The sequence below is a fragment of the Dipodomys spectabilis genome, unplaced genomic scaffold (genome assembly GCF_019054845.1).
Source record: "Dipodomys spectabilis isolate Male_0828 unplaced genomic scaffold, ASM1905484v1 ptg000094l, whole genome shotgun sequence".
Lineage (NCBI taxonomy): Eukaryota > Metazoa > Chordata > Mammalia > Rodentia > Heteromyidae > Dipodomys > Dipodomys spectabilis.
This window is the reverse complement of record NW_024870771.1, coordinates 2,980,510-3,000,248: the sequence shown is the minus strand read 5'-3', so window position 1 is coordinate 3,000,248 and position 19,739 is coordinate 2,980,510. Positions and strand designations below refer to the sequence as shown.

Genomic DNA, 19,739 nt, shown 5'->3' with positions numbered 1-19,739 from the left:
AAAGCATGAATTTATTATAAAGGAAAAAGAAGTGTTCCTGAGGCAGATTTAATGGTCTAGTGAATAGACTTCATCCACAGGTGTCCACAGGACTCATGATCTCTGTCTCCGTGGAAAACTGTCTCTGCACTAAGCCTTTTACTCAGGAACAGAGAAGTGTGACAAGGTCTCTAGAGAGTTTCGGTCCTTTCAAGTCTTTACCACCTCTTGCCTTCATGACAAGTGTAGACATTCCTTTTACCCTCCTCCCCTCCCCCAACTCCAAACCTGGCCAACTGGTTCAAAAGATGTGAAATGAGGGTTTTTTTTGTTTTGTTTTGTTTTTTGTTTTGGTAGGTCATGGGGCTTGAACTCTGGCCTGGGCGCTGTCTCTCAGCTCTTCAGCTCAAGGCTAGCACTCTACCACTTGAGCCACAGCACCACTTCTGGCTTTTTCTGCTTATGTGGTGCTGAGGAATCTAACCCAGGGCTTCATGAATACAAGGAAAGCACTCTACCACTGAGCCACCTTCCCAGCCCAAGGGTTATTCTTATAATGGTTATTCTTCATCTCCATTGACAAAACAAGGGTTATAACAGCAAGTAAGTCACATATCTCTTCACCCTTCACTCTCTGAAACCTCATACGCACTAATCAGACCTCTTTCCAATCTCCAGTTCCTTGAATGCACTCAAATCCTTCAATTGGGTAGAAGATAAATTCTAATCTTTCCACTTTTGAAATTCTGTCTATAGATTAATTACCCATTCTCAAAATCAAAGTTAAAGTGATGACAAGTTATCTGCCTTCATTCTGCCCTCTTTTCCCCAAATGCGTGAAACTGAGTTCAAAGAATGCTTATCAATCTTCCTTTAAAATAGATTATTTGGGGCTAGGAATGTGGCTTACTGGTAGAGTGCTTGCCTAGCATGCATGAAGCCCTGGGTCCAATTCCTCAATACCACATAAACAGAAAAAGCCAGAAGTGGCACTGTGGCTCAAGTGGTAGAGTGCTAGCCTTGAGCAAAAGAAGCTCAAGGACATTGCCCAGTCCTGAGTTTAAGCCCCAGGACTGGAAAAAAAAAGATTATTTGTAGGCATAACATAATTATACACCAATAAAGGAATCTTCTTATTTATGATTTTTTCACAAGGTTGGTTTGCAGACTCAGAAATTATGCAAATGAGATAGGAGTAATAATTCAAAGTGTAGCTACTAATTTCTCTAAGGAGAAATATGCATAGACCCTGGGTTCTACATTTGTTTTCAACTAATTATCCTGTATTTACTCTCCCATTAGTCCAATAATTTTTCTTTCAATTCAAAATTAAGCAATAAGACACTGAATTACATAAAGGCCTATTTAGCATACCAGACATACCCCATCATTCTCCAGTCTTATGATTTACAGCCTTAAAATGTATAGCCAAGAGATTTCCTTTTGCCTTTTGTATTTATATTCCATCATGTAACTTATGCATTCTCAGGTCTACCTAGCAATTAACTGTAGTCTTTCAAACTCATCATCTCATTATGTAAAGTGTATTTGAACACAAACTTTATTAGTAACTTTCAGTTCTAATTCTTCTTGTTTCCCTCATTCCCTCACTCCCACTCTGCCTAGTAATATCAGTTTGTGTGACAAAAATACTTTAGAAAACGGCAGTTAAAAACATCCACATTAGACCAGGAGCATATTTAGTTTTGGTCTTTGCACTATGGGGCACAACAATAAATTGAGATTGCTATATTTCAGCTGAAGCATGTGATGAGAGTGTTTGTAGAAATGTAATGAATTCTCCCTGACACACAACATAATATTTTAGCTATGTTTTGGAGAAAAAGACAAAGAAGAAGGCTATTATTTTTTCAAAGGTTAGGGGAAGATAAAAAACAAACAAACAAACAAACCAACTCCAAAGCATTTGTTAACAGGTAAAGGAATTCCCTACGTAGTATCTCTTCTTCAAGTCCTAAAATGGGTAGGGAAGATAATTTTCAAAGTTCTCTTCTTTGGAGGACATGTACCAGCTACATTACTAACTGGTTTGATGCATGTGTTTCTGTAGTAGGCAAAGTTCTCATAAGACTAAAGAAGCATTGTTCCTGGAGATAATGTGTGTCCAATGCATGAACAGGAAAATCTGCCCAGTGCAACTGACTTACCAATGTCAGGGTCCACTGCTTGCACTCTGGTCAATAGAGCCTTAGTGGCCGTGTTCTCATAAACACAAGTGTTGTAGTGGTCAGAAGAAAACACAGGGGGATTATCATTCACATCTTCCAGGATTAGGTGGACATCAGACTGGCAAAACCTGCCACCTCCATCAGTGGCCCTGGCAATCAGGTTATACACTGGGATCCTTTCTCGGTCTAAGAGAGTCAAGGTTTTTAACTCACCTGTGAAAATAAGAAATGTACTCATTACCTTGCTCATGTAACTGTAACCCCTCTGTAGGTATTTTCACAATAAAAAAACCATTAAAAAATCATAGCATGGTTGGTCGGCTTTTTCAAAAAATAGTTCTCTTTTGAAATGTAGAAAATCAATTATACAAAGAATGCTAAAATGTAAGAGAAACCAAGGACATACCTTCCTTGAAATATTTTTTCAGCATCAGAGAGAAACAATGACAGGATTCTAGATGTTACAACAAACTAACTGTATGACCTTCAAATGAATTCCTGTGCAAAACCTGCTTGTTAGATCTTGGCTACATGGAAAAGTTGCATGGGAAAAGCACAGAGAATGGACTGAACTGATATTTCTGGTTGTCTAGTGGTCAATAATGTCAACAACCCATAGACCCAGGAGGCAATCTTTTTGCTTCTGGATTTTCTACCCTTTATCCCATCTTTTTGAGGAAAACAAGAAAACAAAACAAACTTGATATCAAAAGCAAATACAGTGATAACGGGATAATCCTTAGGAAAAAAACTCACAAAAAAGACATCACATAGTATATTAAAAACAACAACAAATAGAAACCTCTTGTTTCCATATTTAGAGTTCATTTAACATCATCTTATATGGTCATATGTGCATAGCTGTTGAGCTATTCTGCTCATCTGCTAGGACTATCCTAGACATATATTAATTATTACAAATGAGGGAAACCATGAAGCCTATGTTTCTTTGGGTCTGGCAAGTTACTTCACTTAATGTAATTTTTTCCAGGTGTTTCCATTTCCTTATAAATGGGGTGATGCCATTCTTTCTGATAGAAGCATAGAATTCCATTGTGTATCTATATACACCACATTTTCTTAATCAATTCGTTTACTGAGGGGTGTCTGGCTTGATTCCATAACTTAGCTATGGTAAACATTGCTGCAGTGCACACAGTTGTACTGGAAGCTTTAGTGTAGCCTTGTTCATGATAATTCGGGTGAATGCCAAGGAATGGTATTGCTGGGTCATAGGGGAGCTCTAAGTGTAGTCTTTTGAGGAACCTCCACACTGTTTTTCTGAGTGGTTGTACAAGTTTACATTCCCACCAACGGTGTAGTAGCATTCTCATTTGGTCACATCTCTTCCAGCATCTATTGTTATTAGATTTCTTGATAATGGCCATTCTAACTGGGGTAAGGTGGAATCTCAATGTTGTTTTCATTTGCATTTCTTTTATGACAGAGATGTTGAACATCTCTTCATGTGTCTTTTGGCTGTTTTTATTTTCCTATGATTTATCCCCTGCTGTCACTGTATTTGATTTTGGTACCCTGGGTATTGTATATATGTTTAGCTGAATTAGGGAAGGGAAGGGGAACAACAAAATGGTGAGACAAAGGACAAAGGGGGAAACTAATGCAACAGCGATATTCACAAGACAATATGTTGAAAATGAACTTTACAACTTGGTGGGGGAGGGGATTGGTAGAGAGGGAAAGTGGGAGAAAAACTAGTTCATGTCTAGGACAAGCAAAAAAGGTCAAAAGCTATATGACCATATAAGATGATGCTAAGTGAAATGAACCCCAAGACAGGGATACAAGTGGTTTTTTTCTTTCTTGCTGTTGTTCTTAATGTACTTATAATGTACTATGCGATTCTTTTGTTTCTTTGTATGTTCTTCCCCCATGGTATAACCCCTGCTTTCACTGTATCTGATTCTGGTGTTCTGCATCTTGAATATACATTTTTATAATTTGGGGAAGGGAAGTGATATAATAAAATGCTGAAATAAGGATACAGGTTAACCCATTGTAACAATGATATGTACAAGACACTATGTTGAAAACAAACTTTACAATTTCTGGGGGAGGGAGGTGTTGGGAAGTTTGGGAGGAAAGGAAGATAGGGGAAAAACAAAGGAGGAGGTAACAATGCCTGATAGGAAATGTACTCATTACCCTACTCATGTAACTGTAACCCCTCTGAACAGTATTTTTACAATAAAAATTTATATGGAAAAATATTAAAGAAGGGGGTAACAAGTTCAATAAGAAATGTACTCACTGATGCATGTATGTAAATATAACCCCTCTGTACATCACCTTGACAATAAAATTAAATTTAAAAAAAGGAAAGCAGCATCATTTGAAAAGAAAGAAAAAGCCTATATCATGCTTAATCAATAAATGTTGATATTTTATCCTGTATTGTTGAAAGACAACAGCAATAACAAAAGCAAAAAACACAAGCTGGTCCCCTGGTCTTGAGGAACCTGAACTATGCCAGGACTAACTTTTTACTTGCTGGATTGTAGATAGGACTGGGACTGTGGGGGGAAGTAAGAGGGGAAAACAAACTCACAAGCAGTAGCAACTCAGCCCCAACAAGGAAGTACATTATATTGTATAGTGCCATGCAGGTGCCAGACATTAGACCTGTAGAGACTTTTTGTTGTTGCTTTTGTTACAATAATAAACAACAAGCACAGTGACAATACTGCATGATTCATGAAGTGCTGTTACACTTAGATGGAACAGGTAGACATGTTAGCCAAACCACTTATATTTCCCAGGCAGTTCTTCTAATGGCTTCTCTGAGATAGTTCTCAACACAGATGACATGGATTCATTCCCTCACTCAAGTAGCCCCACAGTGGATTTTCAATTAAAGACCCTCGATGAGCTGGCCTAAAGCTGATTTCCTGCCACTCTTGTACCTGACACCAGTTGGGTGAGCTGTGGTAGCTGCTCATGCTGTCCCTGTGACTTGCAGTGTGCTGCTTCAGCACCTAAAATTCTGACTGAATCAAAAATACTAGTCCTTCCTGGAAACAATTTTTTTCCTTTCATTTGACTATTAGCTATTTCTTCCTTATGCACTTTGTATTATGCTTTGTATTTCTCTCCAATACTCCTTTTATTATTCCTTACTTACTTGTCTACCTTCACTAGTAGGTTATGATATGCCATGGGAATGGTATTTGTTTGGTTGTTTATCTTGGAGTTTATCACACAAACTCCATGAAGTGCTTTTATATCTATCAGCTCCTCCATAAACGTTTCTGATTGAATAATCACAGGCACTAGTCCTAAATAGTGTTTTCCCATACAGCTTGGTTGAAGCTTCTCAGTAGGCCACAGCTGATCTGGGAATGGGTCAGGGAGGAGCCACTATCTTTTGCAAGACTCAACAGAGGTTCACTAGATCAACACAATATTAGGAATACGTAAGCTGTTCAATCCTTACACTTCATTTATAGATTGCCACTGGATAATTGATCTAATACAAAATACAGAAAAATATTGTTTCTAAGGAAATGACTTTTCTATTAGCTCTGGCTTTCAATGCAGTCATCTGCCTTTGCCTTTATCCTGGAAAAATTACTGAATATTTAAGCACATCTAAGGGTTCACTGTTTTGGAAAAAAAAACAAGGCAGGATGCTTAACAAAAACCAGAAAACTGTCAAAAATAATTAAGAAGGGATCTAAAACATAATTTCAAAATAAAAAAGCTCTCTTTAGTCTACATTACCCTTCAGTGTGCATATACCTGCATTTGTGATGTAACAACAGTTAACCCTTTATAAGCCAGTGTCTTAACTTGCTGATGTGAGAAACAAATAGAGATATGGACTTACTTAATACTAATAACTGTAGCTTCAAAGCCCCCAGCATTAGCCCAAATAAAATGTGTGTGCCCAGAGCACCCATATTTGGACACCTTATACCACTTTATTTTTTAATATATATTTTATTGTAAAGATACTGTACAGAGGGGTTACAATTACATGAGTAAGTCATGAGTACATTTCTTAGTGAGCATTGTTATCCCCTCCTTGTTTTTCCCCTACCATTCCTTCCCTCCCCACCTCCCCAACTCCTCCCTCCTCCTCCCTCTCCCCCAAAGTTTGTTTTCAACATAGTGTCATGTACATCTCATTGTTACATGGGTCAACCTGTATCCTTATTTCAGCATTTAGTTATTTCCCTTCCCCTCTCCAAATTAGAAAAATGTATATACAGATGCAAGACACAGGAATCAAATGCAGTGAAAACAGGGGTTATACCATGGGGGAAGAACATACAAAAGAAACAAAAAAATCATATAGTATGTTATAAGTACATTAAGAAAGATAAAACATATTGTGTGTCTATCTTGGGGTTCATCTCACTTAGCATCATCTTATCTGGTCATATGTACATAGCTTTTGGGCTTTTCTGCTTGTCCTAGACTTATGCTAGTTATTGCAGATAAGGGAAACCATGGGGCCTATGTTTCTTTGGGCCTGGCTTACTTCACTTAATATAAATTTTTCTAAGTTTTTCCATTTCCTAACAAATGAGGCAATATCATTCTTCTGATGGAGGCATAAATTCCATTGTGTATATATACCACATTTTCTTGATCCATTCATCTACTGAGGGGCCTCTGGGTGGTTCCATATCTTAGCTATGGTAAATAATGCTGTAATAAACATAGTTGTGCAGGTAGCTTTAGTATGGCCTTGTTTGTGATCATTTGGGTAAATGCCCAAAAGTGGGATTGCTGGGTCATAGGGAAGCTCTATGTGGAATCTTTTGTGGAACCTTCATACTGCTTTTCATAGTGTATACCCCTTTATTTATTTGTATCTAAGACATCCAAGTATCCTGTCAAAGTTGCAAGTTGGAGCTATTCATTAGTGATGAAACCAGTTGAGGGCTTAACTTTTCTCATGAATAAATAATAATTTCCACCTTACCACTGTCTGGATCTAGGGAGAATTCACTGTTTCCAGATCCAAAGAGTGTATATCGTACATTGCCATTGGACCCGATGTCCGCATCCTTGGCGCTGACCTTCAGGATGATTTTATTTGATGGGATATCTTCAGGAAATAAGGCTGTATATGCAACCTGGGAAAAATAAATAAAAGGAAATAACTTACTCATATTCATGACACACCATCTACAGTATTATACAGGATTCTATAACAAGTCACTTATTTAATTTAGCTTTTGTTATTTTGTTTCTTCACTGAAGACTCATCTCACAATATCTGATGGATCTGCTGCCTTTCTTTCCTATACCTATCCATTAAAGACAGTATTATTGTGTACTTACCATGTGCTAGGTGCTATGGGTGCTACAATACAGGTACTAAGGAAACAACAGTTAAGGAAATGTACATCTCCACCCCATGAATCCATCATATACATCTCATCTTGAGCATGTTTTTTTTTGTCTTGACTCAGTGAGTTCTTAAGACTCCTCAATTACTTAAAGGGCTAGTACTGACATTTGACCATAGTATGAAAGATTTCAACATTGTTGTAAGTGACATGACACTATATTACCATCTCTTGGAAACAGTAACTTGCCAGTATAAAAGAAACTAGAAAGTAGAATTCATTGCATCTTACATTTTTGTGGTATTTTGGTACAGTTGTGGAAAGACTACTTTATGGGCAGCCTGGAGTCTCAAATTCAGTACCAACCTTTCCACTCACTAATGGCGTGAAATTATCCTGTACACAGGTTCATTTGTCATTTATGATATTGGTGACAGAAGTTGCAAGGGCTTTCATAAGTTACTTTAAATTACTTATTTTAAGATGTATTGTTTTGGGGATAGTAGGAGGATTATGTATGGGACCTAGTTATTGTTATTCTCTTTTTTACATTTCATCCTCCACTGTTTTACCTTCAGGTAGTTAACTGGCACCCTTATGTCCAGTGTGAAACATAAGTAGAAGTTAATAAGGCCTTAAGAAGAAAAGTGAGATTGGTTTCGACTGCATTTTGGAACAGCGGAGCTGAAACCAGCCCTCCCCCCCTCGGTCTCACCTGATCACACACTGGGCTATTGTCATTTACATCACTGACGGTCACTTCCACCATGGCCTGTGTGACAAAGAGCCCATCTGTGGCAGTGATATTGAGGAAGTACATGTCTTGTTCTTCTCTATCCAGAGGTCTCTTCACATAGACCTTCCACTCACTCTGTACCAGGCCCAGGGCAAACCTTCCTCGGGGGTTTCCTCCTGCAAGGAGAACAGAGTTCTGAAGATGTGCGATGGAAGGCACTGGCTCCACATGTATCATGAGACAGCCCATAGCTGGCATCACTGGTGACACTGAAAAACGTTGATGCTTCCTTCCTTCCATTCTACTGCATGAAGCACGGTATTTATATGCTTGCTTTGTGCGTGGAAATTAAAATAGTAACTTTGCAAGAGAATAAAATCCACTTAGGGACGCGGGAGATGATCTCTTATTTAGTTCCCCTTAAGGACAATCAAATTCAAACTGTGAGCAATCAATCGTTTTCTCAGGATGATACAATTGTCTTTCCACTTAGTCTCAAGAGAGAATGTAATACACTATAGCTCTTGTTACCAAGACAATTTCATTAGCTGTTGATTATGCAATCAAGAAAAGGCAGTTGTCTCTATTAAGGAATCTTTTAATGAAGGTTTTATCATACAGCTGTGCTCTTCTCATAAGGGTTGGAGTGAAAAGTTTACATGGCAGAGGAAGCCCCATTAGTATTAAATGCCCCTAATGAGGGGTCATTTAAGAAGTAGTTCTGAGATAAGCACTACAATTAGATGGCTCATACTGGAGTGAAGTTGGTAGAGGTAGAGGAAAATGGCTGAGAAGAAGTAGAAGAGGTTCTTATGGACACAGCCATGTTCTTTTTCCACTTACTAAACTACATGGAGACAAAAGCAGTTAGCCTAAGGTAGAGGAGAGAAAGAAACTACTTGACCTTCTAATTCCACAAAGAGAAATCGTGTTTATTCAAACACCCAGAAAGATTGAACTGCATACAACTGGCAGGATGCCAGGGATCCAGTCTGATGACCATTTTTTTTTTTTTTTTATTTCAGCCTTCAGCAAATGTTTATCATGGACTCTAGGTCACTGTTCTAGGTAGCAAGATGACTGAGGGATAGGAATAATCAGCAACAATCCCTGTTCTGGAGATGAAACTCACATTCTAGATGATTAATAATAGCTAAAATCATTAAGTAAGAAGTCACAAGGTAGAGAGGGTTCCACAGCCTTGAGCTCCAATGCATAACCCAAAGCCCAAGTCAGTGTAAATGGCAAGACAAAATAAATCTTACCACAAAGAAAACACCACCTGACTTGTAATAGGAACTTAAAGATTACCTTTCCACTTTAAGAAATCCAGTAATTCCATTGTTTTGCTTAGATGAGCATCTAAAAGCTTTTCATTTATACTGCCTTCATTGGAGGCCTAAGCAATTCATGTTACTGTTGGTTCAAATAAATACTTTAACATTTTACTGTGATGCTAGGCATGGTGGTGTATACCTATAATCCCAATATGTAAGAGGTTCAGGCAAGAGGATTTCAAATTTGAGGCCATCTAGGGCTACATAATGAGAATGCCTCAAAAAATAAAAATGTGTCTAAATTTCTTATAAATACCCAAAACAAATAAACAAGAACATACTACATGCCAGCTGCCCTGTTTCATAATAAAGCTTTCTCACCTTATCCACATCTTCAAAAATGTAGAGAGCTGAGCTGGCTGTCATTGGCTCATGTCTGTAATCCTAGCAATTGACAAGACTGGTATCTGGGTATTGCGGTTTGAAGCCAGCCAGGGCAGAAAAAACTGTGGGACTTTTATTTACAATTAATAAGCAAAAAGCCAGACATAGAGATATGGTTCAAATGGTATAACACAAAGGAATAACACCTATACCCTGAACTCAAGCCCTAGGACTGCCAAAAAAAAAAAAAAAAGAAAGAAAGAAAGAAGGAAAGAAAAAATAAAAAGGAAAAGAGAGCACAGGGAGGTCCTGTAGAAGATATCTGAGCAGGAAGGAGTGACTCAGCTCTAAGGCTTGGGTAAGTAGTCAGTCTCAGGGCCTTTTCACAGTACAATTGAGGGCTGCACAAGTAAAGTCTGTGCCTTTGGCTATCTTGGTGTTTGTCAGTGTGGGAGGACATTTTCGACTGTCACATTGGTAAGTAGCGGCACTGGTAATATGCTACTGGAATCAGGATGCTGCTAAACATCCCTCCATACAGAATCATCCAGCCTCATGTCATTTGTGGTTGGCTGAGGAGCCTTCTTCTAGGATCTGCCCTGGGAAATCACTTCCTGCCACCACTGGCTAGGATTCAATTATGCTGTAGTTGAATATTATTTCAGTGCACACAAATGTAACCTCTCTATTACACACATTTAGTGCAGGCAGGCCCACACCGTTCTTTTGTTATATGAAATGATTAATGGTGCTTTGTTAATCGGAGGCTGCACAGCCAAGTTCAGCTACATCAAGAGCAAAAGTTAAATCTAATTAAAATCAGCCGGTGGTTGGCACTGCTAATACCAACAGTCGCTTTCAGCTACTCTACACTCATTACTTCCTAAAGTCGAGGGGATGGGCCCTTTAAGTCATCGGCTGAGAATTCAGAGCCTCTGGAAAAATAATTAAGGCTGAGGATTTAACAACTCTTCCAACTATCCCTCAGAATTCTAAAGAAGACTTCCTCTCCCCTGAAACCAAAGGCATAGATCAAAGTGTTGCTCCATGAATCTCTGTCTCAATGGTACTACAGGAATCTACTTTGAGGGAAACCTGACTAAAGTATCACATAAAGCATAAAATGCATCAGGTGTTCCTAAGTGAAAAACATCATTAAGAAAACAATCTCATTTTAAAAAGGGAGAAGAAGAGAATCCTGAAAAGTGGGGCAACCTGAACGTGTTGACGTGCTCGTTCCACTGAGTGTCTTAGACTGCAGTGATTAATTAACTTTTTCACTAACACTTAAGCAGTTCTGGGTCCTGAGGGTATTCTAATTAATTCATTTTTCACCCTGAATAATGTAGGCTTCCAAAAGCGAAGGTCACCTGACTCTGCAAGTATTGATGGATTCTTAAAAATCATTTGGCAGTTTGCTTACGTTCTTGCTTTTAGTGTCCCAGCAAAAAATATTAGCTTTAACTCCCCCAAATAGTTCGTAGCAAGTCTATCCCCACACTGCTATTTCTTTCCTCTTCATTTTTGAAGGTCAGTCACCCACCAGAGAGCTACTCTTGAGCCCTGTTCATTTAGTATGAAGTCCTCCACCCTTACTTTTGTGTGAACTTATTTTCAGTGCTGTCTTTCCACTGCACAGTTATTTACTATTTGAAAACACACCAAAAAGGGACTCAAGGAAACAGTGTTTTCAGAAAAAATTCCCCTTAATTTACAGTTACATTTTAGAATTTTTCTTAGTAAAAGGCTAGGGAGACCAGGAGAAACAAACTGTTTATAAACCTTACTTTAGATCAAAGCTATATTGTTTTGTTCAGAATTACAAAAGGCAGAGAAAATGAAAATAATTTAAAACATCTCTCTTCATTCACAAGAGCTGTTATTTTCACTCCACCAAGTGAAATATTTGGCTAACCTTTTTTTTTTCTATGTGGGGGAGGGAAGGAAGCTAGGGTTTGCACTCAGGGCCTCTCACTGGCTAGGTTATGCTTCTAGCCTGTTTCTCATTGGTTGTTTTATAGAATAGGGTATTGGACTCCTTCTGGGAGTACCCCAAACCATTACCCACCACTTTTTGTTTTCTGTCTTAACAGGATGACAAACTCACATTACCATATCCAGCTTCCTTCCATGAAAATGAAGCTTCGTGTATTTTTCTGGCTGTGCTGGCCTGGAACTGCAAACCTACCATTCTCAGCCTCTCAAGCAGCTTGGATTATAGGCATAAGCCACTGATGCCCCGCTTGGCTTCTTTTGAAAATGATATGGAGTGACAGTTGGGAGTCAGACTGTATCATACGGCAAACAATTAACTTGGGCTAAAGCCGAGATAACAAACAGCAATTTGTAAAAAAAAATAATTGTAAAAACCATCAAGTATAAAGACAAATCTATCCAGTCATTCTAGCTTTAGAAAAATTTTATTACTCTTAGTTGTTTGTCATCTTTCTTCTTGCTTCCTGTCATCCCTCATCTTTCCTTAGCAAGCAAGGCACAGGGTTGCAACAGCAGACTTACCTGTAATATGGTAGCTCACTTGACGATTCATGTCAGAAGTGTCTTTGTCCCAAGTGCTGAGGACGGCCACCACCTCGCCTGGAGGGTCGCTTTCCTTCACATTTCCACGGTACACCTCATGGGCAAAGACGGGTGCATTGTCATTGATGTCTGTCACCTTGACAGAGATCAGAGCTGTGGAAGAGAGGGAGAAGGCCTCTCCAAGGTCAGAAGCCACCACAGAGAAGGAGAATGTGGGGTCTGTCTCATGGTCCAGATCCTTCAAGGTGCTGATCCAGCCTGTGTTGCTGTCGATGCTAAATGCTTCCATTATCTTCTCAGGCTGGGAATCTGAGTGGAGGGAGTAAGTGACCTGCCCATTGGCTCCCCAGTCCGTATCCACAGCTCTTACCTGTGTGAGTTTGGTGCCCACGGGCATCCCTTCCATTATGATGGTCTCATAGTTTGATGTTTCAAAGACTGGCTTGTTGTCATTCAAATCTAATACCTTGATATCGACATCCACAGTAAACACAATGTCTACCTTGTCCAAGGGGATAGTAGCTGCTACTTTAAAGTGGAAAGCTGGGCTAACTTCATGGTCAAGGCGTTTGTCGAGCTTGATAGTACCTGTTTCCTGGTCTATGATGAAGACTGCTCCTTTGTTATTCTCTGCCCGTTCTCCATTAACTGTGCTGAACCGGACATTCTGACTGGGCAAAATCCTCAGAGTGTCCACTGTGCTTCCAATGGATGTGTCTTCTGTGATGGTGAAGGAGTACTGAGGCTGAGTGAAGGAAGGCAGGAATGTTTCAGGGGGAAGGACGTGGATGTAGACAGGAATGAGGGAATGTCTTACTGGAATGCCCCCATCAACTGCTTTTACAAAGAACGACAGCACTGTGTTCTTCAACTGGTTAAAGTTGCCCTTTGTAACCATCCAGCCATTGTCAGGATCGATTTCTAGGAGATCAGCCACGGAGACAGAGGCCTCACTGTACAGGGAATAGGTAATCCTTGAATTTGCTCCATCATCTGGATCCATAGCTTGAACTTGGGTGACCAAGTGGCCCCTTCCAACATCTGCTCTGACACTGGCTCTGTATTCCACTGCCATGAACTGGGGGGCATTGTCATTTTCATCTACAACAATCACCCTCACAGTGCAGAATGTGGTTCTCCCTCCACCATCAAGTGCCCTCAAAAAAATACTAATGTCTCCTTCCAGAGGATTTTCGCGATCTAGCCTTTCTGTGGTGATGACCTGTCCATTACTGTCTATCAGGAATCGATCCTTGGCAAAGTCATTGATGATGGTGTAGCTGATCTGTCCATATGTTCCTGGGTCTCCATCTGTGGCCCGGAGATGAATTACCTTTGTGCCAGCAGCCACATTCTCTCTCACTTCAGCCACATATGTGCTCTGTGAAAAGGCGGGGCTGTACAGGTTAGCACCAAGGACCCTGATGTGCACCTGCGCAGTGCTGGTGAACAAGCCATCAGAGACAGACACGTTGAGACTGTGCAAAGGCTCCATCCGCTGCTTTCGGTGGTTGGACAGTGTAATGACTCCACTCCTGCTGTCCATCAAAAAACTTGTCCGATCATTCCCAGACAAAATGCTGTACTCCAGCCTATCAAAGTCAGAACTATCTGCATCTGAGGCCTGCACACAAGTTACAAAATGGCCTCTGGGGGCTAATTCACTCACATAGGACTCATAAATGAGCTGATTAAAAACTGGAGGGTTATCATTTACATCGGAGATATGGATGTGCACCAGAACCTCACTGCTCAGAGCTGGGAAGCCATTATCTGTTGCCCTGACTTTCAAAGTACAGTGTTGTACTAACTCATGGTCCAGCATTCTTGCTGTCAGGATTAAGCCACTTGAGCTGTCTATGTGAAAATAGTCTGTGCTGTTATAGGTGTCCTGGACAATCTGATAATGTACCATTTTATTGTTTTCAGAATCTGCATCAGTAGAAATAACTTGCAAAACAGGTGTACCAATGAGAGATGCTTCCGATAATGTTGTATTATATGAGGGCTGATGAAAAACAGGAGGGTTGTCGTTGACATCATGAACTAGTAGGTCAACAGTAACTTCAGCCCTGGCACCAGTAAGGGCGTCACTAGCTCTAATTGTCAACTTGTAAACAGATGTGACTTCATAATCCAAAGGACTGATGACTTTCAGGATTCCAGTGTCAAAGTCGATGTTGAACTGCGTGAAAGGATCCCCGTCGATAATGATATATATGATGCCCTGGCCCTCGGGACTGGTGGCATTGATGCTTAGAATAGGGGTGTCTATTCTGATGTCTTCACTGATGGATGCAGTATAAAAGGGTTTATCAAACACGGGCATTGCTTTGTTGACAATGGTGATAGGGAGTTCTACGGATGTGGACAAAGAGGGTAATCCACCATCTTTGGCAAAGATGGTGACTCCATACTCAATGTTAGATAAGTCGGAGTTGAATGCTTCTTTTAAAATAACATTCCCTGAATTAGGGTGAATTTCAAAGTGGCCATAGTCATCCTGTAGGACATAGGTCACTTCTCCATTTGTACCTTTATCTTTGTCAATGGCTGTCACCCTGTATATCATGGTCCCAGGCTCAGCATCAACTTGAACAGCAGCATAGTAAGGGAGGCCCACAAAGACCGGTGAGTTGTCATTTATATCCTCGATATTGACCTTGACCACCACTCTAGCCACACGCAGGTGGTCTAGCTCGCGGCTGGCTTCCACCACCAGTTCATATAACTCCTGTTCTTCACGGTCAAAGGGGACTCCAGTGGTCTGAATGACTCCTGAGGTAGATTTTATCTTGAATTTATTTCCTGGGTTTAGGATGCTATATTTCAAGGGCTCATTAAGGCGATTTCCAACTGCATTGACAATAGCAACTTTGGTTATGTTAGTGTGATTCTCTGAGATTGACGTGGAATAAAAGCTCTGTGTAAAGCGGAGGCCGCTGTCCATGGCTTCCTTCACCACGATGGTGACCATGGAGGTGCTGTAGAACTTTCCATCAGACACTTTAACCATCAGCACGTAGTGATCTTTGGAGAGGTTATTGTTTTGTATGGTGATTACGCCACTATTTGAGTCCATTAAAAAGTGATCCAAGCTGCCTTCCATAAGGCTGTAGGTCAGCTCAGGAGGCACCTCAGAATCGGGATCTGTGGCACTGACTTTCAAAACCTCCACTCCAACATAGGTAGGGAGGAGTAAGACCGTCTCAAACACAGCCTGAGTGAAGACAGGTGGGTTGTCATTGACATCTGTCACCTCAATGTTGACTTCCACAGGACTCTCTGCGGTCAGCTGGGGGCTCCCACTGTCTCGCACATGCACATGGAAATGGAACCTGGCAATGGTCTCGTGGTCCAGGTTGGCGATCGTTCTGATGGCACCTGTGCTGGAGTCCACAGTGAAGAACTTCTTGGCTGTGGACTCCACGATCTGATACACCAGCAGTGCGTTTTGATTGCTATCAGCATCAGTGGCGCGGATCACCAGAGGGCTGTTGTCAGTGCTCCTGACAATGCTGTTGACGGGAGCAGCCTCACTCAGGCTGCCTGAGTATTGAGAAAAGAGGAAAACAGGAGCGTTGTCATTTTCATCAATGATCTGGACATGAACTGTGGTATTAGAAGCCATCCCCGCCATGTTGGTGGCCTGGATGACAAGTTGATAGGAGGAAGTATGCTCATAATCCAGAGGTCTCTGAGTGGTGATGACTCCAGAATATGGATTTATGGTGAAGGTGCCCTCAGTGTTTCCGTCTCTGACTTCATAAATGAGGGTTGACAGGCTGATGGCTGAGATTAAAATAACTGACGTTCCCACATCAACATTTTCATTTATTTCGGCTTGGTAGTCTTTGTGAGTGAACTTGGGATGGGAATTGTCAGACATGGTAACAGAGATGCGCACAATGGCCGTGGCAGACATCGGTGGTAAACCCTGGTCTGTGACCTTGACTGACAGGACAAACTGACCCATTGTTGTCATGTCTGGCTCCTTGGAAATAGTGATGATGCCTAGGACTGGCTCGATCTTAAATGTGTTCCCAGTGTTCCCTAAAATGCAGAAACCAATAAGGAAAAAAGTTATAAGTAGATCATTAAAGCCTTTTGTGAACCCTTTCTCCAAATGCACTTTCATGCAATGCGGCCAGGAGAAAACACTTGTTTAAATTTATTACTTATCATTCTCAAGAAAATATGTGACTTTCCTTTCTGGGGTAAGGAAAAGTAACTGAAATAAAATTTCCAGTAAAATTATGAATTTCACATTAGTGGGCTATTTTTTTCAGGTTAAAAGCAGTGACAATATCATAGGGTTTTATACAGCCAGCCTGGGAAATAAGAGCTTCCAGGGAAGACGATTCTGCTAAAAATATGTAGGACTTTCTCATTCCTAGCTTTGTGAGAAGAGAGAGACCAGTGTCAATAATATTTCTATATCTAACCAGTGCCATATTCTGTGTCCTACATTACAAGAAAGAATACTGTAGGGGTAGTTTTGCAACATTATTACATATTCACTTGTTTTCAGATTATTATTATTCAGGTAAACTTAGCTGCATGGATTTGGTACTCTTTCACACTACCAAAATGATTTCCTCCAAAATGCTACTTTAATGATGCAGATTTTTAAACAGATGTGGAGAATACTTCCCAAATCACTTTTAGCTTTGCAAGTTTTGAGGAATTTTTAGAATGGCCTCCCATTTTCCCTTCCACTCTCCGTATCTCTCATGCCCCATGGACACACACAGGTATAGTTGTAGGAACAAAGACAGATTTAAAACTTCTAAGATTGATACTTCACATCCTAATAAATCTTATTTACTGAACATTTAGAGGATTCTGTGAAGTAGGAAACAGAGGCTTGTCTAGCACAGGAAGATCTGGGATTGCTGAGAATGGGTGAAATAGAAGAGGGGTAAAGAATGGGAGACACAAACTTGAAGAATGTAGAAAAGGTAGGTGATGACACAGAGCTTGAATGTAGTAGACAGTGTAAAGCTTCATTCATGCTTCCTTCTTCCTTCCTCAGGTTTTCTAAAACATCTTAAACTGCACTCCTACTTTGCATTAAGTTTCTTGCTCTGTTTTCAGATTCTCTTAAATCAGAAGTAAAAGACGGGCTGGGAAGGTGGCTCAGTGGTAGAGCGCTTGCCTTGCATGCATGAGGCCCTGGGTTCGATTCCTCAGCACCACATAAGCAGGAAAAAAAGCTGGAAGTGGCGCTGTGGCTCAAGTGGTAGAGCGCTAACCTTGAGCTGAACAGCGAGGGACAGCACCCAGGCCTAGAGTTCAGGCCCCATGACGTGACCTCCCCTCCCCACCCCCCCCACCCCCCCGCAAAAAAAAGAAGTAAAAGATTTTGGCCTTTCACCTATATCTAGAGTTTTCCTTTTTTGTTTTTATTTTATGAGAACTGCAGTTTATAGCAGAAGTGTAGGCCATTTCAACCTCTAAGTCATTAAGGTAGGTTCCAGGATCCAGAGACAGTTATAGGCTGTGCTCATTGAAAGATACAACAAATTCTACTGTGAGCATACTTCTGCTACATACTTATTCAATAAACTGTCATTTCTGAACAGGAAAAAGGGTTAAATTTAACAAAGTATTTTTAAGAAGTGTTTTATTGTGAAAATACTGTAGAGGGATTACAGCCACATGAGCAAGGCAATGAGCACACTTCTCATTAAGCATTGTTGCCTCCTCCTTTGTTTTTCCCATACTATCCCCTCCCTCCCACCTCCACAACTACACTCTCCCCTCTCCCCTCCCCCGTCCAAATTGTAAAGTTCGTTTTTCCAACATAGTATCTTGTACATCTCATTTTTACAGTGGGTCAACCTGTATCCATATTTAAACATTTTGGTTTTTTTCCCTTCCCCTCCCCAAATTATACAGACATCAAGTACAGTGAAAACAGGGATTATACTGTGGGGGAGGAACATACAAAGCAATAAAAAAAATCACATGGTACCTTACAAATACATTAGAAACAATGGCAAGAAAGAAAAAACCACTTATGTCCCTATCTTGGGGTTCATTTTGCTTAACTTCATTTTATCTGGTTATATGTACATAGCTTTTGACTTTTTCTACTTGTCCCAGACATATACTAGTTATTGAAAATAAGGGAAACCATGGGGCCTATGTTTCTTTGGGCGTGGATTACTTTACTTACTTACTTAATATAATTTTTTTCCCAAGTCTTTCCATTTCCTAACAAATGAGGTGATGTCATTCTTTCTGATGGAGGCATACAACATTTTCTTGATCCATTCATCCACTGAGAGGCATCTGGGTTGGTTCCATATTCTAGCTATGGTAAACAATGCTACAACAAACATAGTTGTGCTGGTAACTTTAGTGTGGTCTTGTTTGTGATCATTTGGGTAAATGCCCAAAAGTGGGATTGCTGGGTCACAGGGGAGCTCTATGTGGAGTCTTTTGAGGAACCTCCATACTGCTTTCCAAAGTGGTTGAACAAGTTTACACTCCCACCAACAATGCAGTAGGGTTCCCTTCTGGCCACATCCCCTCCAGCATCTGTTGTTATTAGAGTTCTTGATGATAGTCATTCTAACATTATTTTATGGCTAGAGAGGTTGAGCATTTCTTCATGTGTCTATTGGTCATATATAAGTGGGCTAAAGACTTAAAGAGAAACTTCTCTGAAGAGGAAACATATCTAATGAAAAAGTCAATGTGGTTCCAGCTCCAGAATGTAAATACTAAACGATTCTATTTCTAATATTATTATAACTATTTTATATTTCTACCAAGTACGACCATTTGTGACATAAAGGAGTTTAATGATCTTATTAGTAAACTTTTGCAGTTTCAATGAATAGCACCATGGATTTGAGCATTTGTGCCAATAATCATGGCATCTGAGCAATGGTCATTTTCCAGTGATGTGCAGGCATGGAACCCTGTTTGATGAATGCAAACAGACCAAATCTCACTGCTCACTGGCTACCATGTGCTACCTCAAAGTTTCTAAATATGACCTGTCCACCTCTGGGCTCTCAAACACTTCTTCATCCCTAACAAGACCCACTGTGGTGGGGGGGGATTTAGGGAAGACTTGGTAGGTGTGCTGCCTGAGCTACTGTCTGCTTGTTTTGCACTTTGAGGCTCTGCTCCTCCTCCACATATCTTATCGACCCATTTTTTTTAGAATCAAATTCTGCTTCCTCTCTCCTTTTTATGTCTGGAATTCAGGCTTGAACTCTCAAACTCTTCTTTGGCTTTTTTGTTCAAGGCTGGCACTCTACCACTTGAATATACCTCTACTTCTGGCTTTTTGCCAGTT

At 40.4% G+C, this 19,739-nt stretch overlaps 1 protein-coding gene across 2 annotated transcripts in view; it reads right to left on the bottom strand.

The window, feature by feature from the left end:
* Positions 1-19,739, bottom strand: part of Fat3 (FAT atypical cadherin 3) — a 525,564-nt gene that overhangs the window by 75,215 nt on the left and 430,610 nt on the right. For both annotated transcript variants that reach the window (XM_042685232.1, XM_042685233.1), the window contains exons 9-12: positions 12,404-16,477; positions 8,205-8,401; positions 7,120-7,273; positions 2,148-2,381 (exon numbers count right to left, since the gene is read on the bottom strand). In XM_042685232.1, the coding sequence (XP_042541166.1) occupies positions 2,148-2,381; positions 7,120-7,273; positions 8,205-8,401; positions 12,404-16,477 (4,659 nt within the window). The remainder of the gene's footprint in view (positions 1-2,147; positions 2,382-7,119; positions 7,274-8,204; positions 8,402-12,403; positions 16,478-19,739) is intronic.